General features: G+C 47.8%; 1 protein-coding gene and 1 pseudogene across 1 annotated transcript; both read left to right on the top strand.

Moving 5' to 3' along the window:
• Window positions 1–16,382: 16,382 nt before the first annotated feature.
• LOC105190406 (uncharacterized) lies at window positions 16,383–17,580 on the top strand. The gene is made up of 3 exons (XM_011153162.1): window positions 16,383–16,474; window positions 16,647–16,984; window positions 17,126–17,580. Exons 1-3 carry the CDS (start codon window positions 16,383–16,385, stop codon window positions 17,578–17,580), a joined length of 885 nt encoding a protein of 294 aa, XP_011151464.1.
• A 2,617-nt stretch (window positions 17,581–20,197) lies between these two features.
• Window positions 20,198–21,179, top strand: LOC109504520 (histone-lysine N-methyltransferase SETMAR-like; annotated as a pseudogene).
• The last annotated feature ends 1,822 nt before the right edge of the window (window positions 21,180–23,001 follow it).

Genomic DNA, 23,001 nt, shown 5'->3' with positions numbered 1-23,001 from the left:
GGCCCTCGTCCCAATCTCCCTCCCTCAACTGTGGGGTCGGGATCTCGGGGGGGCCCTCTTTCGCCCTCGGAAAGAGGGCGTCCAGGAACCCCTCGAGGGTCTGGCGGTCCAACGCCTCCGTTGGTGGAGGCGCCCATGGTCGGATCTTTCCCATGACCCTTTTGTATGGGCACCCCCATGGATCGTCGTCCAGGTAGCTCACCATCTGCTCCCAGGCCGCTCGTTTGGCCTCGACGATAGCGACCTTGAGGGCTTTCCTGGCTCCCAGGTAGCCCTCTTTTGTCCTTGCGACATCCCCGCCTCGTCGCTGGGCCCGATAGTACTGTCGTCTGGCGTGGACGGAGGAGTCTCGGAGCACCTCCAACTCCTTCGTCCACCAGTACATAACCCGGCGGGGGTGGGATTGGGGCATCGCCATGTCGCATGCCGATGTCACGATGCCCACTATTTCCCCAGCCCCGCGGACGGAGCCCCTCATCCAGCCCCTCATCTAGGTGCCAGGTGGCTGCAAGAACGGCCGCTCGAAACCTGTCTGAATCCAGTCGATTGAGGGCCCATCTTTTAGGGAGGGGAAAGTTCCCCTCCCCTGGGCAACGGGCAAGCACCTGTGCGGGTTTGGGGAGGCGGAGGGCCAACGCTATATGTCTGTGATCAAACAGCGATTCGCCCTCCGCCTCCACCCTCCATTCCTGGAACATCCTTGCGGCCGAGGGAGTGGCCCAGGTCAAATCTATGTCCGACCCCCCCGGCCGCACACAGGTGCTGGTTGAGCCCCTGTTCATCAACAGGAGGCCCAGCCCCGCTGCTCAGTCGATCACGGACTCGCCTCGAGGGTCCCTTCACCGGGGACTGCAGCCCCACCCTTCCGAGTGGGCGTTGAAGTCCCCGGCAATCACGACAGGCCGGGGATGGCACCTTCGTACCAGCTCCCCGATCCTGTCGAGGACCCTCTTCACTGGGGCGAATTCCCGAGAGCGGCCTTATTCCTGTGGTGGGGGAGATACACCCCCACCACAGTGATGGGCCCCCAATCAACTGCCATGTACGAGGACCCATTCTCCCTGAAGATACAGGGAGGGATCCCCGCCGCAGGGTTCGCCACCATGGCCACCGAGTCGTCCCGGCTGCCGAACCAGTTTGCACTGGTTACCGGCACCCGGTTCGGCTCGGCGACCACCCCCAGCCCGGCGCCCAGCTCAGTCATTCTCTGTAAACAGAGATCCTGAGCCCGGGCGCCGCGGGAAAGATGTATGGGGGTCCCGCCGAAGCGGGACCCCCCAAACCCCCCCTCGGTGAGGAACCGAGGGGGAAACTATCGCACCCGCCCCCCGAGGGGCGGGTCTTCCCCCCCAGGGCTCCCTCCTCCTCCGTAAAAAAACGGATTCGGGGGTCACACCCTGGGGGGCTGTCCCTCCTGGCGCGGTCAGGGGTGTTCCACAAGGGGTCGGCCCACCCCTGACCGCTCCTACCTGGCCCATGGGTCCCGGTGTGGGGGCCTCTAGCACTGCGAGGCCACTACCGCACCGGCAGATCCCATGGACCTGGGGTGAGGGAGTGGGTGGGGAGAGCTACTCCCGCTCATTGCCCCCTAACTCCTCCCACCCCTCCTCCGCCAGGAGGGATACTGAGGCTTCCACCTATATGCTGTCCGCCTCGGAGACCTGCCACGGCCTAACCGTCGAGGGAGGGTCCGGCGCAGTGGGAGCGGTCGTCGCTCCCCCCGCCCCTAGCCCTACCTTGTCGGCCGTTTCTGGGCCGACGACCGGTGCCCCTTCTCTCACCTTATTGGCGGTACTTTCGGGGGGCCGTTTGCCAGCCACTACCCCCCCACGTGCCGCCTTCTTTTTTCTCTTCCTCCTTCTGGGAGGTTTTGCCCCCCTCTCGGTGCAGACCTTGGGACCGCGCTGTATGCTATGCCCCCTATGCGGTGGTCCGCCCGTTTCCTCTCATAGTGGCAAAGAGGGCACCGAACTGACTCGGTGCACCCCTTTGCCACATGACCGGCCCCTCCTCATCTGAAGCAGTGACCCGCCAGACCATTATCGGTCTGGCAGGTCACTGCCATGTGTCCATATCGCAGGCATTTGTAGCACTGGAGGGGCCGGTCCTCCAGTACCCTTATTGTGGCTTTCGCCCACCCCACGACAATTCCCCCCGCCGCTAATAGCTTTTGGGCCGGTGGTAAAGGGCACCGGACCCAAGCTGCCCCTAGTCCTCCGGACGATCTCCTAATCTCCCCGATCTGGAGATCGTCCGGAGGACAACCTGACGTTTTTAATAACGCCGCCCTCAATAGTAATGGGGTAACCGAGTCCTCCAGGCCGACGACGCGGAGCTCCGCCTTCCTCGCCGGCCTGGAGACTACGGCCTCTCCGCACAATGCATCTTGCAGATCCCTGGCCAAGCGGTCGGCCTTGTCCCGACTGTCCTGGCCAGGAATCTCCAACAATATCCCCCCATTCCTGGCGCGTTTTATTTTGAACGCTCCAGGCTCCAGGCCGATTTCCTGGATATCGACCAGGAGCCTGGCCTTCGCCATCACCTCGTTTATGGAGGAACCCCCCGGCAACGTTGTAACCGTTACTACCGGGTTGCGCGGGGGGTTCCTCAGCTGTGGCGTCTTCCGCGGGGGAGGGAGTCCCTTCTTTGGGGCCCCCTTTTCCGCTGCCTTTCCTCCTTTAGTAAGAGGAGGGGCCACCTTTTTTGTGGCCCCCCCAGCCACTGACTTAAGGGGTTCAACTCTCCCCTTCCCTCCTTTCCCGCTTCCTTTTCCCTTGCGAGTGGACACTAGCGTCCACTCGCCCTCCCTCCCCCCAGTGACAGCCGGCTGTCCCCCGGGTGGGTGGAGGGGGGCGGCCCTGCTGCCCGCAGCTGCCGCCGCTGGAGTAGGTACAAACCTCTCCAGCAGCCGCCCAATGCGGGCGATTTCTGACTTGAGGCCCCGGACCTGAACTTCCAGGGCCCCAAGTCGTCTATCCGGGCCACCCTCCTCCACCAACCTTTTATAATCAGAGAGAGCATCCCGAATATTCAGGATGCTCTCTCTGAAGCCCTCATTTAGGGCCTCCACAGGCCTCCTGTATCCTTTAGCGGCCCTTATTGAGGGATCTACTCGGAGAGTCCTCACATAGTCTAACCCATGTAAGGCCTCTCCGAGTAGATCCCTCCCCCTTTCTGCCTCCCGTGCGGGTCTCCGTACGGGCGGGAGACCCCACTAGGGGCGTGCACTACGCCCTACCCCTTGAGCTCCCCCCTCCCGCGCGTTTAGGAGAGGAGCCCCCCCAGCCGAGGGCTCTTCGCTCTCGACCGGGGGAAACTCCTCCCCTGGGAAGAGCTCATCCCATCTCTGCGACGCGGAGAAATCCGTCCCACCCGCTCGCGTGTAGGGAGCCACACCTCCCCCCTTCGGCGGGAACTAATGCCCCGAGGGGAGGGAAGTGCGCCTCCCCTTCCTGCCATGGTGGTGAGGCGGACTCCTCCGCCTCGCGCCTCCTTTTCTTTGCGCTCTTCGGGCCGGCAAAGGCCGAGGGTGAGTCCCGGCCCATATTCGTCCGGCCTCAGCCGGTCCAGAAGCACCTCTCTCTCGGCGGTAGCTCGTTCGGGCAGCGCGCCCGCCTTGCACACGCTGCCTGGCCCGTCGCATGATGTCGATGGGGGGGTGCCGGGACCGTACGCCCCCTCCCGCCGTGCCCCGGCTCCGAACACCGGGGCGCTTTCCTCCTTGTTCATCATATCACCATAAATGCAGGGGTTTTACGTGCCCCTGCAACACGGATGTGATTTCGGGGTTTTCCTTCCCCTAGACCGGTTGCCTGCCAAGGCTAACGAGCCGGCTCTGCCCGCGCTGTAGGGTCCTTTGGGCCCCATGAATGAGACCCTCCAGACCTTGGATAAAACCTGGAGGCAGCTGCCCATCCAGGAGTATTATGGACACTCTTAGTCTGGCCCCTCTGTACAGACCTCTCCGGCATGGTAGAACCTGCCAGGGGCCGAAGCCCCCGCCGGCACAGCTCTGTACATCATCAGAGCATGCAAGCCCCCCCCACCGCGTCAAGGTGATGTCCCCGGGGGGATAGTCTCCCACCACCTCAATACACTTCCCCCAACATGATACAAGCGCATCAATGCCTTTCACGTAGAAATTAGAAGAGCGAGATGCAAGAAATTCGTTAAACGCATTTTTCACGTCGTTTTCTGTTTGGAATACCTTTTCACTTAAAAAGTTATCCAGATGCTTAAACAAATGGTAATCAGTTGGAGAAAGGTCAGGAGAATAAGGAGGGTGAGGGAGAACTTCGCATTTGTATTCTGTTAATGTTTTTACAGTTTCTTTTGCAATATGCGGTCTAGCATTATCATAGAGCAATAACATACCGCGTCTATTTAATAACGCCGGCTGTTCAATACGCAGTTTTTCCATTACAATGTCAATTTCTTGGCAATATTTGTCAGCATTTATTAGTTCACCCTTTTTCAAAAACGAAAAATGCACAATATCCTTGGCAGACCACCATACAGATACCATAACTTTATGTGGATAAAGGATCGGTTTCGGCATGTGTTTCGGAGCTTGATCAGCATTTAACCACTGGGCAGAACGTCGACGATTGTCATAAAGAACCCACTTTTCATCACACGTTACTATTCGATTCAATATTCCTTTATTATTGTGTGAAAGCAAAGATGAGCGGATTTCCATACGGCGAAGCTTGTCTCTCTTAGTCAGTTCATGTGGTACCCATTTGTCAAGCTTTCTCACTTTCCCCATAGCCTTTAGGTGTCGGGAAACAGTGGAATAGTGAACGTTGATGCTGTGTGCAATATCTCGAACTGATAAACGCGAGTCGGCTTCAACCATGTCTTTCAAAACATTGTCATCAATCACTGATGGTGCATGGCCGCGAGGCAAATTGTTGAGATTTGTGTCACCAAACCGAAACTTTTCAAACCAACGTCTAATGGTTCGATCACTTACAGAACCTTCCCCAAAAGCAGTGTTTATGTTTCGCGTTGCCTCGGCCGCACTATGACCAAGTTTTGTATTCGTACAAGAATATTATCCGCATTTCCTTATTTTCCATGTCGAAGAGACAGCGATTTTCAACGATATAAACAATGTGATAAAAGTAAGGTTATGCGTGCGAATTTACGTGTGGGGCATATACTTTCCAAATATCACGCATGCAACGACAGCTGCATGAAAAGAGCTGAACTACTCGGCCGGGAAATTTGAATTTTGAAAAACGGCTATTTCATCTGCAACAACCTAATAGCACTATCTTATTCGACGTGTTACATTTGTGGGACAAAACCTTCTGAGATGAACGATATTAATAAAATACTTAATAGTGTGACGTGGCAGCCGCGGAGGCGCCCGTCACAAGATGGCGAACCCTATACCGCGAGGCGTGGGGGAGAAGAGGTCATAAGGGTTGTGCGAATTACGAAGGACCCTCCCCCGAAATGGCAATTAGTTATTATTATTAGTGGTAAGAGTGCGCAGGTGTGACGGTCCCGCGTCCCCGAGCTCTGTGCCCCTGGACCTCTTGTGCCGACCATCAAGATCATAGGAGCCAGGAAGAAGAAGAGAACGTCGCCCATCGCCAGGGCAGCCACCTCAGGTGAATGTTCCCCCTTATCTTTCTTATTATCGACTCCCGTATCGCCTCAAAAGATTCTCGCTGCCGTTTTTGTTGTCCACAGGCCAGTAGGAATATCGAGCGAAAATATCGTCGCTCCCGTGCTCGACGCGTGACCGCGTGCGAGATAAACCCGGCCTAGGTGCACGCAAAGACAACGGGAGCGCGAGAGAGAGAGAGAGAGAGCGCGCGAGAGTGAGACCGAACATCCGTCCCGCTGATCGAAAACAAAGATCCGTGGAAGGATTCCCGTATTGGGAGAGAAAACGAGGAATGGGGAGAGAGGAGCCTCTGCCCAAAACAAAGAGAAGGCAAGGAAGAAAAGAAAAAGATCCGTTTTTGAGGAAATAAAAGAGCGGACTACCGCCTTCGCTCTCTCTTATACCGCCAGTCTGCTTCCGACTATTACGGATCACATATTACTAGTTATCGAGTACCGCTGCGAAAAGGAGTTTCGTTTTGCCATTAGCGAAAGAGAAAGTTTTGTGCTCCACTCGCCCAAGGATTACCGTCGGTGGTTGTGTTGCGCCAGAGCGAGCGGAGGAAGGAGGACGAAGGACCACGCCGCCGGGAGGTTCCCGACTGTGTAAGACCGTCCACCTGGTTTTCTCTTTCGGTGTCCAGTGCGTACCGTGTCTCGGTTCATATTTGTGAGCGCAGAGTAAGTCTCGAACTCGCGAGAGAACGCAGCGAGGTGTACCGTATCGAGGGGTCGGACTGTACCGATTCCCGTGACAATAAAAGTGAGATCATCCAAACGCTCAGGGCCACTCTTTGTTTCCCGATAACGTCCCGAATTTCCGACCGAATCCCCCCCGTCTACCGACTCAAAATTCCATAGAGCTACCGGGTCCGTCGAACTCTCGCGTCGCGGCCGATCGTTAATTATTTCGTTTTCGTGTTGGTGATCGGTGCAGCCCGCTGCACCTGGCGCCCAACCCTTTGGTGCGAGTACGAACGGTCGGGGCGCGTAGGCCGACGGAAATTTGCCGACGACGAAAAGAAGATAACGTCGCAATAGGAATATTGATATCAATACATATAATTATGGGATATCCAGCCTTCATGCAAGAATTCGCTGCATGGAATTCTTACTCCATGTTTCATACAATTTACCTTTCAAAGAATGGAGTGTACGGGATCCTGTTTTAAAAAAGCAACGTGAAGAAAATAAAAAACGAATACAGCAGGAATTCAGAAGAGAGTTAGGATTGCTCATAGACATCATAAAACAAGGATCAGGATCAATTAACGATGGGAACACAGCCAGGCGATTCTTTTCTGACGTACACACGACAGCTAAAATCCTGGGGTTGGATGAATCCTTAGTAAGAAGGTTTCCTATTACATTGCAGGCAATCTCATGCGGAGAAACGATAAATACCAAAAGATTTGGTTTATTTACAATTGAAAAACCGCCAATTTATTTACAATTGAAACCGCCAAGAAGTTCATTGAAACTTACGGATGGTATTACATGCCAGCCTCCGTGCATAAATTGTTAATTCACGGAGAGGCAATACTTTCTAAATTTTCAATACCCATTGGACACCTGTCAGAAGAGGCTAGTGAAGCACGGAACAAGGAGTTTCGGGAATACAGAAGGTTGCATTTGCGTAAAATATTAAGTGTACAAATGAATAATCCAATTTTTTTAGCTACATTCAAGGTTTATTTTAGAAGAAAGTAAATTAAATTGTTCAATCAAAGTATTCACCGTTGCTTTCTATAACTTTAAGCCATCTTTCAGGCAGCTGATGAATTCCATCTCGGAAAAATGTTACATCTTTCGACACGATAAAGTCGTCAAGTCACTTCCGGATCTCATCCACTGATTGGAAGAGCATATCGAACAAGGCGTGTTGCATCGACTGGAACAAGTGATAATCAGATGGAGCAATGTCTGATGAATACGCCAGGTGCTGCAAGACGTCTCAGCTAAGACTCATTATGGTGTCTTTTGTATTGGATGCAATGTGTGGCCTGTCGTTGTCATGCAACAATTTCACTGGACGTTCTCCTTTGCCAGGATACGGGCGTTTTCGTTCCAATTCTTGACTCAAGCAGATTAATTGACGTTGGTAGCACTCCGCAGTAACTGTTTCACCCGGTTCCAACAACTCATAATAAAGCACGCCCTTGATACCCCACCAAATGCAGAGAAGAACTTTCTTTCCGAAGCGATTGGGTTTTGCGACCGATTTTGATGATTCGCCGGGATTTACCCATGACTTTCTGCGTTTCGGATTGTCATAGAGCAGTGCCCGGAATTACTTGCACGATCGGGCCGATTTCTGAGAGCTACGCCTCCTTACTTCCCCTTACCGCTCCAGCCCGCACGGCGGACCTAGAAACTGACAGTCGCGAGGTGCTGTCTCAGGCACGTCAGATGAGAGTCACATGAGACGCTTCACAGTTTAACGTAGCTGAAACAAATTTATTTATTAAAACAACTCCATAGGCATTTTTTATAGTTTACTAATATAATATAGTCTTAATATTAATATAAATATATATTAATAGAAATATTAATATAAGTAATATTCTTAATATAACTATAATATACAGTATTAATGTATTATTATAAGTACAAAGTATAGGTTTTCTATATTATAAAAAAACAATAGGTTTCCACGTCACCCATGAGGTACTATTGCCAACGCGTTTTTTTTTAAGTGGTATCCCCTGTAGGCCTATTCCACTGAAGAAGAAAAATAATTTTGATCGAGAAAGAGAAATTGAAAAGAAGACGAATGTATCAAACCGATTTCCTAATCCTTTTGTGCGACTGAATAAGCGACGACATATCTACATTAATATTAGAGGTGCTTGTTTGCATCAATGAGGATAAGGATGCATCATTTAAAGAAGAACGTTTATCTGTTTTTATATATTTCATCTTAGAAAAGGAGCACTTACATAAATATGTAGAACCAAACATAGGAGAAATACGAAGTGCAAAATTTATGAGATTGGGATAAGAACATGGCTTTAATATTTTAAAAAATTCTATTCCACTTTCCGGTCGCGCTTTCAGAGAAATATCTGTTTGTAAACGGCACAGTTCTTCCTGAAATTCTAACTTCTGATCTTCAATATGAACAGTGCGAGGATTTTCAAAAAGAATTAAATCATCCCGAAATATTGTAATATCCGCAAAACACGTTTCAAATTCACTTATTAAGGAGTTAAGAAAATGAGTATGTTGTTTGAAGTTAATTGAAATGTCACATTCCTTTGCAAGAATTTGACAACTAGGAAGAAAGTGGAAAACTTCTTGTACTAAATGATTTTTTAATATTATTAATTTTCTCTGAAAGGAGTCTATAGTACTAACTAATTGGGAAATATTTTGATTAGCCTCTTGCAGTTTCAAATTTAACGAATTTAGATGATTTGTTAAATCTGTTATGATTGTGAGTTCGGAAAGTGACTCTACGTCGGAGAGAAAAGCTTTGAATTCTTCGCATTTCGAAGTAGATTGTTCTTGCAAGAAAAGAAAGATTTCTTTTCTTATCGCAAAGAACTTCTCTAAACATTTACCAGCACTAAGCCAACGGACTTCACAATATAGTGGCACGTCCGTATAGGCAGCGTTATGATCTGCGAGAAATTGCTCAAATTTTCGGTGACACAGGAATTTGTGACCACCTTTAATGAAATTAATGATTTTCGTTATCATTTGCATTCCGTTGCATATTTTGACAGCTTTTTCGCATAATGCTTCTCGGTGAATAATGCAATGGATCATAGGAATTGTTAAATTTCGTTGTTTTAATTGACCGAATAATCCTATTTTTGTGCCAGTCATTGCTTTTGCACCATCAGTAACAATAGCTGAACATTTGGAAAAGTCGATATGAAATTTATGAAGAGTTGCTTCGACAGCGGTAAAAATATCGGCACCTGTCGTTGTGCCATGCAAAGGGACGAAATCTAAGAGCTTCTCGACACATGAAAAATCTGCTTGTATAATTCGAGCAAAAATACTTAATTGACTCACGTGTCGATTATCGGTGCTTTCATCGAGACATAGAGAATAATAAGAACAGGTTGCCAAGAGAGATTGTAGTTTGTCTTTTATGCAACTCGCGATATTCGCGATTCTCGACGCAATAGTTTTCTCGCTGAGAGGAATACTACAAACATCTTTAATATCTAAGGAACCTCCAAATGCATTGACTGCTTCAATACAATTTTTTACAAAGTTGCCATCGGAGAATGGTCTTGAATGTTTCGCTATCACATGAGAAATTTTATACGAAGCCACAAGAGCTTTTTCAGATAAGGAACCGTCGTTTACGTTTATATAATAATTTCGACTTTGTTCATAAACTAATTTCAAACCTTCGATTAAATTATATTTTTCAATACCAACATATTGCGCGTATTCATTAAAATGTTTAGTTTTATAATGCCTTTGTATTACATAATGTTTGATAAATGAAGGTTTAAAGCCACATAAAAGACATACTGTTTGATAAATGAAGGTTTAAAGCCACATAAAAGACATACTGTTTCTTCGGATATTAAGGCGAAGAAATCCTGCTCCCATACCTTACAAAAGTGTTGCCCATATTTGAGGCCGATTTCTGAGGCGTAGCTCTCAGAAATCGGCCCGATCATGCAAGTAATTCCGGGCACTGTCATAGAGTATCCATTTCTCATCGCCCGTAACGATTTTCCACAAGAAAGACTTTCGACGCTGCTTATTGAGAAGAGAAAGACACGCTGCCATTCGTTCATTTTTGTTGGTTTCAGTAAGTTCATGCGGAACCCAGTTTCCTTCTTTCTGGATCTTTCCCATCTCATGTAGGCGTTTGGAAATCGTTTGCTGCGTTACTCCCAACTGTTCTGCAAGCTTTTTTTGTGTTTGTGCCGAATTCTCAGCGAGCAGTTGTTCAAAATCATCATCATCGTACTTCCGAGGGCCTCCAGGGCACTGTTTGTCGATTAGACTGAGATTACCGCTTTTAAACCGCTTAAACCAAAATGCGCACACATCGTACGATACAACACCTTCGCTGAGAAAGGAACAAATCGATTCGCACGCTTTTGCAGTATTTTTTCCTTGTTGGAATTCATAAAGAATGCAGTGCCGGATATGCACCTTATCTGTTGCCATTTTCGACTGTACTGAACTGAATACTTTTGAAGGTTATATTGGACCTTTCGCCAAACTATATGTCCCTTTTAATAGCTATGTGTTAACATTGTATAATCGCAAAAGTGCGGGAAAATCTATTCAATTTGAAATTGATTTCATAACTGCTTAAAATAATTTGGCTTATTCATTTGTACACCTAATACAATATAACTAGTATTCATCAAAGTATAGCAGTAGCGTAGTGCATAAGACTCCAGAACCGGTGGACCCAGGTTTCGAATTCGAGCAGGACCTACAGGATTTTTACACAGAACGCCCATGCAGGGACGACCGCACGCACGCACGCACGCACGCACGCACGCACGCACGCACGCACGCACGCATGCACGCACGCACGCACGCACGCACGCACACACACACCTTACCCTTTTCTAGGAGTACATCGTGAAGCCCGTTTGTACCAGAGAGCAGCAGTAGCACAGTGGTAAGACGGTTTAACTTAAGAACCAGAGGGTCCTGGTTCGAATCCGTGCAGGACCACAGAGTTTTTTCCAAAACTTGTGACCTCGGTACTTTCCGTATGTAAGCAATATAGCTAGTTTCAGGATACATCAGGGTATAGCAGTGGCGTAGTGGTAGGACGCGTTACTCAAGAGCCAGAGGTCCCAGGTTCGAATCCCCAGCAGGGCCTACAGAGTTTTTCCAAAACCAGTGACGTCGATACTTTTCGTATGTAGGCTATGTATATAACTAGTTTCCATCAGGGTATAGCAGTGACGTAGTAGTAAGACGCCGTGACTCGAGAGCCCCAGTGGCAGAGGTTCTCTGGTTCGAATCCAGTAGAGCCTACTGAGTTTTTCCAAAACCTGTGATGTCAAACTTTCCGTATGTAGGCTATAGAGTGTTCGTCAAAAGTGTAGAAATCTTTAAATAATTTTTGTATAAATAAAAATATCGAAAAACGGTAAAACATGTATTTTGATTTTTCAATAAAGCTACTTGTTCGGAACAAGACCGAACATACGATAGCTCCGGAGAGCTGGCTGGTAAGATTGGATCGCAGAGCGATGTCCGCCTGCGTCCAGGCCGCTCGAGTTCGCTCAACGACCGACCGGTCGTCCTGATTGACGTCTGGGGCCCCGGAAGGCGGCTACAGACCCTGCGAAACGCGCAACACCGCGCGCCGACGCACCGCGCTCAGGGACGGCGGCGAAGCGAGAGAGAGAGAGGGGAGGAAACGCACGTAACGATGCAGAGACGCCCGCGATGTAAAACGCAACGAACGCAGTAGACGCAATAGAGTGACGCAGAAGTAACGCAGTATAAACGTAAATGGAATAACGCAGGAGAACGACGCAACAATGTATAAGGCGAACAACGTCGCCTACGCAAAGTCCCGCAGGACACATGTCTATGATGTCAACGATGCGCGGCACCCGGAGTACGTCAAGTACGTGTAACGAAACGACCTCCGTCGTTTCGGACGGCTTGCCCTTCCGAACGTAATGGCCAATAGCCAGCTACGGGTCCCGAGGACACGTGGGAAATGAGCTCTGAGAGCTCTGGCTCGCAGGACGACCGAGTCGCTCCTGCGAGAAAGCCAAGTTCCCAACGGACACTTGGAAGAAAGAGCGCGAAAGCTCTAGGACAGCGACCCAGCCGCTTCTAAATCGCCAAGGCCTCCGACGGGCGCATGGGAAACAAGGGAGCTTGAAGCTCCGAGGAGACGGTCGTCGAGTCGCTCCTAAATCACGGCAACGCCGTGAGCACGAGATCACAAAACGAGATTCGAACCATTAGCCTCAAACCCAGCAGGATGTATCGGCGCCATCTTCAACTCAGCAGAGTGTTTAGAGCAGTGGTTCGAATCTAAGACGGAAGACCGATCTCGCCCTAGGAAGCGCGTCGGTAATCACCAGTACAACGATGTACGAAAACGTAGCACAACTTGCTACCCAAAACTGGCCAGGCAGAAGACAAGGCAAAAGACAAGGCGCGGCGCGCCCGGTTATATAGCCGGGCGGCCGAATCTTGCCTGCGGGTAGCGGAATCGCGGGCCGCGCCGCGTCGCGGCCACGATCGGAACTGTCCATCAGGCGCGGGGCGCCGGCGGGAGCCCCACGCGCTCGTCCGCGAGAGACCGGCCTCCTCGCCGCTCGCCAGAATACCCTGGAGGGCTAGGCCGCCCGCCTCGCAGCGCCGATCCACGAACCGATCCTCCGCACGGCAGCTCGTGCCGTACGGAGCACTACCCTATGACATGGATACCGATCATTCCCCACCCCCTGGTACGCGGGGGTAAAAGGGGGTTGAAAAGTTTAAATTGGACTAAGGGTCGAGTGGGGGCTCATTTGAATGGTCTTTTCATAGCAAATACACCCTTGAAATTTTAAGTCGCTACGACCCCACCATTAAAAATGGCGGCCGTTTAAATTTCGAAATTTCATGAACTTAGTGTTATCCAGGATCAAGCGGCTACTTAAAATCAGTTGTTCTCACTGCTACTTAAAATCAGTTGTTCTCACAGCTATTTAAAATCAGTTGTTCTCACGGCTACTTAAAATCAGTTGTTCTCACGGCTACTTAAAATCAGTTCTCATAGATCTTAGGCAGATTAAAAATTATACGTTTTAAAAATGGCTGGCGAATTGTCGGAACGTGAAAGAATCACTATCCTCATGATGCGTGGATGGGGTGATAACGAGCGGTCGTACGCTGCTGTCGCTCAATTATTTAATGAGTCGTATCCGAATCGTCGAATTAATGAGTCCACTGTCTGAAAAGCAATGGAATGTTTCAAAGAAACTGGTAGCGTAAACAATCGCCCTAAATCAGGGAAACCTGCCATTATCAAAGAAAAATTACTTGATGTTCTGTAGACATTTATTGAAGGTCCCAATTCTATTATTAACAGAGCTGCTCAAACTCACGGTATTGCTCCCAAGTCCGTTTGGAGAATTTTAAAGAAAAACAAGTTCCATCCATACAAATTACAATATGTTCGAGAATTGCAAGACGGAGATGTGGAGCGTCGTATAGGTTTCTGCGAAAGAATGATGGCACTAATATATGTCCGGCCCATGTTCCCTTATCAAATTGTGTTTACAGACGAGGCAACTTTCACGTTAACGGGAGAAGTTAATAATAAAAATTTCCGTTTCTGGTCAGATGAGAATTCGAATTGGGTGCGGGAAACTCACACACGATATCCACAAATAATAAATGAATAATGGTGTGGAATAATAGATGGCTACTTAATAGGACCGTTTTTTTTTTAAGAAAATCTGAACGCTCATAGGTATGACAGATTACTTGTAGATCAAATAGTTCCAGCCATACGAAATATTTTTCCAAATAATTTCGAAGAAATATGATTTCAGCATGATGGAGCTCCTGCTCATATTGGTTTAGGGCCACGTCAAATTTTAAATGAGACTTTTCTATTACGATGGATAGGAAGAAGGAACAGAAATGAGGGAGGAGAGGATTGGCCACCTCGGCACCAGATCTAACTCCTCTTGATTATTATCAATGGGCACACCTGAAGAGTAAGGTTTACAAAACAAAACTTGAAAGCGTCCAAGAATTGATACAGCGAATAAGGGATGAAATAGATTTGATACCTTTTGAGACGAATCGTAGAGCCATTTCTGCATTTTATCAAAGATTGGCATATTGTCAGGAAATAAATGGCAGCCACTTTCGGCATTTAGTTTAACACACCGAATTAAATTTATTTTAAAACACGGAGCAAAAGGTTTTGAATCATTAAAGAGAGATGACAGTTTTCAATCGTCTGTTTTGCAACCTATCACGACAATACATACAACACATTCACACTTGTTTAGCCACACGCACGCACACATATACGCATGCACACACACACACACACATACGCATGCACCCACACACCCACACACACACACACCCGCGCGGGCGCGCACACACACACACGCACACATACACACACAAGGGATCAGATTCATGCCACTTCCACGCAGTTGATCCTGGATAACACTAAGTGCATGAAATTTCGAAATTTGAACGGCCGCCATTTTTAATGGGGGGGGTCATAGCGACTTAAAATTTTAAGGGTGTGTTTGCTATGGAAAGACCTTTTCAAATGAGCCCCCACTCGACCTTTACTCCAATTTAAAATTCTCAGCTCCCCTTTTACCCCCGTGTACCAGGGGGTGGGGAATGAGCGGTATCCATGTCATAGGGTAGCTTTTTTGAAAAATCGAAATACGTTTTTTGATATTTTCATTTTTACAAAAATTATTTAAGGATTTCCACACTTTTGACAAACCCTGTACAACTAATTTCCATCAGGGTATGGCAGTAGCGTAGTAGTAAGACGCGTGACTCAAGAGCTAGAGGTCCCAGGTTCGAATCCAGCAGAGCTTGTAGAGTTTTTCCGCAAATGCAATATGCAAATTAAGTAGTTGGTCAAGAGCCAGAATCGCCAGCTCCCTAATAATGTCGGCCATAATTTGCTTATTTCAAAAGTCGATTAGTTTTTATCTATGGGGAGGTATGGCCCGTCAAAACATGCTCCCTCCGCTCGATCCGCAGGCGCCGGTGGGCGTGGTTTAGAGGCGCCGACAGGTGGAGGGGTTACGTCGCAGACGTATCTCTACTAGGCGGTCGGTAAGCCCAGCATAGCTGTCATCTTAATTGTCCGCATGATCATTTTCGCCGCAATATCACGTAAATTCGTGCCTCGATCGTCTTGTCCCTCTCCCGACGCGAAAGTATATTTAGTAAACTTGTTCTACCGTAAGAATCAATGAAGTAGCGTCGATGGAATAGCGTAGAACAAAGGTATATCATATTTCAACGGGCCGCCGCCATCTTATGAACACGAGAGTGAAAAGTTCCACGGCCAATTCTATAGTTTATGTTCCTCGAGCCAGAGTCTAGCGCGGCATATAGACTAACGGGTATACTATAATATATGTATTTTCAAGCAAGTAACGCAATATACATCAACAATAATAAATGTTTAATTTTTATTCCATTAACGGATTTTACGTTTCATTTCATCCCTATATGTCGTTCGGCACCACAAAGCCCAGTCAATTTAAAAGTTGTTAACATTTAGAAGTTGTTAACACTTTTATAATTAATAATAATATTTTCCATTGGACTCCTTTGACTGGCGTAAATTAAATTATCGAGCACCACTCACTGGTGTGTAATTAGAAATTAACTAAAATTTTCTGTTAGACTCCTTTGACTGGCATAAATAAAGCCATCTGGCACCACTCACTGGTGCGTAATTAAAAATTAATAAATATTTACCAGATCCCTTTCACTGGAATCATAGACCACCTGACTCACGTCACTGGTTGGTAATTACTGATTGGTTAAAATCCTTCCTCGGGTTCCATTGATTGGTGTCATTGAACCTCTAAACACCGCTCACTGGGGGTTTTATGGAAAGCGAACCTACGAAAGCCACTGACACGGGTATACACGCCCATAATCACCGTACGGTTCAGTGACCGGACGTGCAACCTTCGGATACCACATTGGTGGAGGGATTCATCCCCCACCCTCCTTCTAAAAGAGTTGATTGAAAGGAGTTCTAAAGGAGGGTGTCGCTGCCCTATCTATACCAGCGACTGGCAACCATGAAGAAGGAGGTAGAGGAGGGGATTAAGCGGCCTATCGATAGCACCGAACTAGACTCGAGGGACCACTGGAAGGAACTGACTGATCGACAGTCAGCAAGAAATTAACCCCTTCGAAACTCGGTCACAAACTTATGTCCCTGAGCGACCACAGATATATTCTGTGGTTGCTGCGCCTCCTCACCAGTCGTAGATGTAGGGCTGCTGCCAGAGGGCACAAATGCCTCTCAGGAAATAGGTCCTCGGTAAACTTCACGCGGACAGATTCAAAGCGGCCGTTCTTGTAGCTACCTGGCACTTTCCACCCGAGCTAGGTGGCAGTTGGGACCTCGGACCCCGAAAAGGGGCCGAAAAACTGATAGAGATCGTGGCGTCCACTTGTGACATCACAATGTCGAGGTTTCGGCCACCCCGTGCGCGTTGGTCCGCCTACTGGTGGACTGAAGACATCGCCGAGTTGCGGCGCGCTACCATTCATGCGTGGTGCTTGCACACCCGTGCTCGGCGAGCACAAGCGCACGGGGAATACACGAGGACGAATGAGGGCTACCGTGAAGCGCGAAACGCTTTCAAGGTCGCCATCGGCAAGGCCAAGCTAGCGTGTAACGGGCGCTGGTGGACTTCTTAGACGCCGATCCGTGAGAGCGTCCATATAAGCGCACGGTCAGGAAGATCAGGCCGTGGACGCCCCCGCCAACGGAGGCTCTCGACTCACCCGCCAACAGAGATCCTCGACTTACCAGTCATAGAGGGGGTGCTGAATGCCCTCTTCCCTCACGTGGGGGAGGCACTTCCTCAGATCCCCATCCCAGAACTTAGGGACGGGAGCTGGAACGATGGGCTCCAGGTCGAGGAATGGGAGGTCGCCGAGGCCAGGAAGCAACTTAGGGCCAAGGGCAAGGTTCCGGGCCCGGATGAAATTTCTGGCCGAGTCTGGGCGCTGGCTCTCGCCGACGAAAGTCTGTCCGTGTCAATGAGGCACGCCTTCACGGCGTGCCTCAGGGAAGGAATCTTCCTTCCAGCGTGGAAGAGGCCCAAGTTGGTCCTCCTCCCGAAGGAGGGCAGGGCATTCGGCACAACCTCGGCCTATTGGCCGATCTATTTGCTGGATGAGGCGGGCAAGCTCCTGGAAAGGGTCATTGCGAATCGCCTTGTCCGACACCTGGCCACGGAGGGTCCGGACCTTCACGGAAACTAGTATAACTTCCGCGCGGGTTGCTCTATTCTGAACACTACATCACGTCCGGGAGCTTACTCGCGCCCCCGTGGAGGTCAAAGTGGGGGGCCCCGTGGGGGTTATGCTGGTAGTGCCCCTGGACATCACCAATGCGTTTAACTTCCTCCCCTGGGCGGAGGTAAAGCGCGCCCTCGTGTATCACGGAGCCTACCTCCGCCGAGTGCTGGATTACTTCTGTAGCCGCGACCTGTCCTTTCCCTTACAGGGCAGAGGCCAGGGTCGCAGGGTGATGCATTGCGGGGTTCCACGGGGGTCGGTTCTCGCCCCCTGCTATGGGAACTCGCATTTGACAGGGTGTTCCTTACCGCCCTCTCCCTACCCCGGCTACCATGTCGTCTGCTATGCGGACGACACTCTCGTGGCGGCCGAGGGATAAAGCTGAGGGGAAGCCCGCCTCCGTATGGAGATGGCCTTCTGCAGCGTCGTGGGCTCCATCCGGAGCCTGGAATTCTAGGTGGCAGCTCACAAGACCGAGGCCTTCTTCTAAGACAGCCGTCGGGGAGCGCCACCGGAGACCCAGGTGAGGGTGGATAACGTCTGCGTTCCCGCCAGGCTCCAGATGAAATATCTGGGCCTAATGTTGGATGGCAAGTGGGACTTTGGGCCCTACTTCCGCTGGTTAGTTCCCCAAGTCCGGAAGACGAATCTTGCTCTCGCCAATCTTATGGCCAATATAGGGGGACTAGGGTGGAGAGCTCGCCGCCTACATCGGAGTGGTGTGCTCGACCGCTCTCTACGGAGCGCTATCTAGGCGCCCAGGTTGGCGGCCACCGACCGTTACACCCGCCTGCTACGTCAGGCGTTGCGGTCAGTGGTTATAAGGGCGATTCGGGCGTTTCGCATCACCTCGTATACAGCAGCGAGCACCCTAACCGGCTTGCCACTCCTCGAGCTCCTTGCTACCGAGCGGCACGCTGTTTATTGGTGTGTCAGGGAGTTTCAAAGGGAAAAGTTCGAGGTCACAGCCAGGGACATGGCGGCCTTACGGTCCCAGGCTCGGGACCAGACAGTCGCAAAGTGGTCGGACATGTTGTCCAATCCGCGAGTGTCCGGTCTTGGACAACCGAAGCCGTCCGGTCCTATTTGGAGGAATACCTCATGGACAGGAGAACACGGACTGTCCTTCCATCTGATGCAGATATTTACCGGTCATAGGTGATTTGGCTGATATCTGCACCGAATCTGGAAGGAGCCCACGGCGCGGTGCCACCATTGTCCGGCACCCGAGGATACGGCGCAGCACACGCTGGACGCATGTCTGACGTGGGCCCAGCAGCGCCGTAAACTTGCTTGGTCAATGGGTGGCCCAGACCCAGACCTCTCTCTCGCGGCCCTTCAGAGCCATAGTTGGGAGAGATGAGGTCTAGGCGGCGGCGGCCTCCTTTTCCGGGGACGTAATTTCCCGCAAAGGGGTCGCCGAATGGGAGTGCTAACCTGGTCGCAGGCCCAGGCGGCTCAAGAGGCGCTCCCCGCCGAATGGCGATGGCCTTGGTGAGACGCCGGACGAGTCACTGCCTCTGAGTTCCCGGAGGCGGCCTCGTCCTCCCAAGACCAGACTCCACTCGCCGACACTGGAAGGGGAGTAGCGGCCGCTACAAGGGGGGACTCGCCCTCCCCCATCCTAACTAGACCTATGCCCTAAAGCGTTCGGTATAGGTGGAGGGGCGCAAGGTTGTCCGCGGACAGAGAAGAGACTGTGTCTCCTCGCGCACTCCGCACGGGCGATTCAGTCTCTGCGGATAGGGATAATTAGCCCCGCTTTGAATGATCCGCACAGGAGGAGCGGGATAGCCCGGTTGGGGTTGGGTTTCGTCCCCCTTCCAGTCCATCAAGAGGAGTCGGAGGAGAGGGCGGGTGCCCTCCCTGTGTTGAATACAACACCAGGTGGCCAACCCGGGTGGGCGGCCTGCTCGATCGGGGATCGCGCTTTCTTCAGGGCGCGACAGTAGGGTGGGAGCTTGTAACCGAGCCCGAGGCCGAGGAACTGGTGAAAGAATGTTTTGCGCAGTCTTACCAGCTTCTAACCCAAGGCCCGGTCTAGTAAACCCGATAGAGTTTTAGCCGGCAAGAGTCTGGCATAACCCCCGTCCCTCCTCCAAGGGGCGGAAGTATCTATGAAGATTTCCCCATCGAGATGAAAAAAGGTCAAGTTCAAATTCATCAGGTACCCATTTTCAAATCCTAAAACTTTTGTATTTAATATTTTTTTCGAAAACGTTATCCCTTCTAGTTAATTCGGGATACTTTTTTTTATACACTTTGGGTCATCTTTCTGGTACACTCTATATGTAAATATGTATGATTTACATCATAAAATATATTTTAACATTTAAAATAACTATTTCATAATAAATAAGATATTTTGTTGCTATCTTCCTCGAGAAATTAGAAAAATATCCGATAGTGTTTCCGAAAAATATCCGATAAAATATTTCCGATAGTCAAAATGTAATGATTTTTGTTTTTATTTATATTAACGTAAATATCGAAGCCTGAAGAGAATATCGAATTAATATGTATTAAACATTTAGGCGGAACGTATGAAGGGAATGTTTGATTAATGTTATTTAGCGGAACCATGAATAACTTAAAAATTCGTGTTATTTTCGAAAATGAGTTCCATCCTGGAACCAATGCAGCGCAGACAACTCGAAATATCAGCGAAGTGTTTGGTGAGGATGTGGGTAATGAACGCACAATACGTCGATGGTTTGAGAAGTTTCGTTCTGGCGATTTTAATGTTGAAAATAAGCCATGTGGGCGACCTGAGACCAAGGTGAATAATGATGAGCTGAAAATTGTAGTGGAAGCGGATACATCTCAAACTACGCGTAAATTAGCAGCAAGGTTTAACGTTACTATTTCAACGATATTAGATCGCTTGAAACAAATCGGCAAGGTAAAGAAGCTGGATAGATGGGTTTCGCATAAATTAAACGAGCGTCAGAAGAGAAATCGTCTCGAAGCTTGCCTTTCTTTACTATCACGACATAAAGGCGAACCATATTTACATCGTATTATTACGTGTGATAAAAATGGATTCTTTTCGACAATCGCAAGCTTTCGGCACAATGGTTGGATATAGATGAAATGCCGAAACACAGTCCGAAACCGAATATTCACAAAAGAAAACTAATGGTATCTGTTTGGTGGTCCAGCGCTGGTATTGTCCACTACAGCTTCATGAAACCTGATCAATCGATTACAGAGGATGTCTACTGTAATCAACTGGACGAAATGATGAGGATGCTTGCGATTAAGCAGCCGAGATTGGTCAATAGAGACAGGCCAATCCTCTTGCACGACAACGCTCTACTACTGTCGCACAACAACGTTGCTCAAATTAGAGCAGCTGGACTTGGAAACTCTCTGCCACCTACCATATTCATCAGACCTTGCACCAACTGACTACCACTTCTTCCAGGCACTGGACCACTTCTTGCAAGAAAAAAAAATTCAATTCTCAACAAGCTGTGGAAAGCGCCTTCCGCGATTTCATTGTCACTTGCTCTTCAGGCTTCTTCGCTGCTGGCATGAATAAGCTACCGTTAAGATGGTAGAACTATGTCGATACTTCAGGCGCATACTTTAATTAATTTTACTATTTTTTATTTGAGATCTGAAATATAATAAACCAAATTTTTGATTCAAAATCAGACATTTCATACTTAATGACCTAATAACAGCTCGTACAAAAACTAATACAGCTAATACTATTAGAACTAAATGTTCCGCTAGGCTAACCTTAAATATGAACCAACTTTGTCCATCCATATATTTGATTTTAATCAATTTACTTTAAACTTTATTTTAACTTTATTCTAACTAATAATATGTATTTTATTTAATCGCAGTGGAAAATATTACTTCGAGATATTGAGATGTTCAAAAATATATTTTGCTATTCGTAAATTAATCATATCTATTTTTTAATTATATTATTAATCCAATCTGGATGAAACTTAGAAAAAAGTATCCATGTTTCAAAAGATTATTTCGTGATTTTCAAAATGTTCTGATAAATAAACCACACGAGTAACATTTCCTTGGGATCTTTTAGCCCTGATCTTCTCTACTAAATATCATTAATCATTAGTGACAAATGTACTGAGCAATAGTAATTTATTATTAACTATTATTATACTATTATTAACTATTATTAACTATTATTAACTATTATTAACTATTATTAATTTTCTGTAATATTATATAATATAATTTTATAATAATTTTCTGTAAAAATTAATAATTTTATAATTACATAATTTTCTGTAAATATTTAATCATTGTAAATTTAAACTATAAAATGCTTGTAATCACTACAAGCTCTTTAATAAAATCATTAAAAACTATTAATAACTGTACTTTTGATAATCAAAATAAATAATTATTTTGTAAGAGATATTTTCATTGTCAAAAATCCGGGTTCAGTTACAATTGTATTAATAACTAGAGAAGTATAACTTGTCCAATTGTGTTTTTTTCTCTGCTTCCATCGCTATTCTGTCCTTATCATTGTAATCGTTGTCATTACAAGCAACATCGTACCATTTCATTATTGCCAGCAAATTTCTGCTATCACTAGCGATCTCATCTATACTCTATGTCGGAACTGGAGACTAAGTGCCCTTTTCGGCCGGATTTCAAGCGGTGACACCCACCGTTCCCCTTGCACCGCTCCGCGCTCAGCGGCCGAGGCGACGATCGCGGATTGCTCAGGCCCGTCGCTACGTAAGATGTCAGCTGGAGCGTACCCTCGTGTTTTATTACAATTATAATTTTTTCCTCCCTTAATAATCGCTTTAAAATATATATGTTTATGTGCTTTATACACACATACATACATACATATATATATATATATATATAATTACAACATAATGAAAAGAATGAGATAAAAAAAGTATAATTAAAGGATTATTGCAATAGATTTCCACATCACCTGTGAGGTACTATTGCTGATGCGTTTTTTTTTAAGTGGTTTCCCCAGTAGGCCTATTCCACTAAAAAATGGAGAATTACGATAGAAAGTATGGCTCGGCAGGAAAACTAGATGAAAAGAAGTAAATGATCATTTGGGAACAAGTAAACTAGGATTTCCAGGGTCGTTTAGACTATACTATGGATGATATATCCAAAGACATTTTAGAAGAACTAGCTCGCAACAAGAAAGAAAGGGAAGTATCATTTAAAGAAGAACGTTTATCCGTTTTCGTTAATTTCATTCTGGAGAAGGAGCATTCACATAAATATGTGGACCCAAACATAGAAAAAATTCGAAGACCAAAATCTCGAAGACGTGGATAAGAAGAAGAATCTAAAATTTTTAAAAACTCAGCCTCCTTTTCTAATCGGGATTTCAAAGAAATATCGCATTACAAA

This window comes from Harpegnathos saltator, unplaced genomic scaffold (assembly GCF_003227715.2).
Source record: "Harpegnathos saltator strain DR-91 unplaced genomic scaffold, Hsal_v8.6 scaffold8, whole genome shotgun sequence".
Lineage (NCBI taxonomy): Eukaryota > Metazoa > Arthropoda > Insecta > Hymenoptera > Formicidae > Harpegnathos > Harpegnathos saltator.
Note: the sequence above shows the minus strand (reverse complement) of the source record. Positions and strands in the feature narration are given on the sequence as shown.

Coding starts and splice junctions, on each gene's coding strand:
- LOC105190406 (XM_011153162.1), top strand. CDS start 16,383: ATGAAGAAGGAGGTAGAGGAGGGGATTAAGCGGCCTATCGATAGCACC. Junction 16,475..16,646: donor AAGGAACTGACTGATCGACA/GTCAGCAAGAAA, acceptor TCACGCGGACAG/ATTCAAAGCGGCCGTTCTTG. Junction 16,985..17,125: donor CGGCAAGGCCAAGCTAGCGT/GTAACGGGCGCT, acceptor TCGACTTACCAG/TCATAGAGGGGGTGCTGAAT.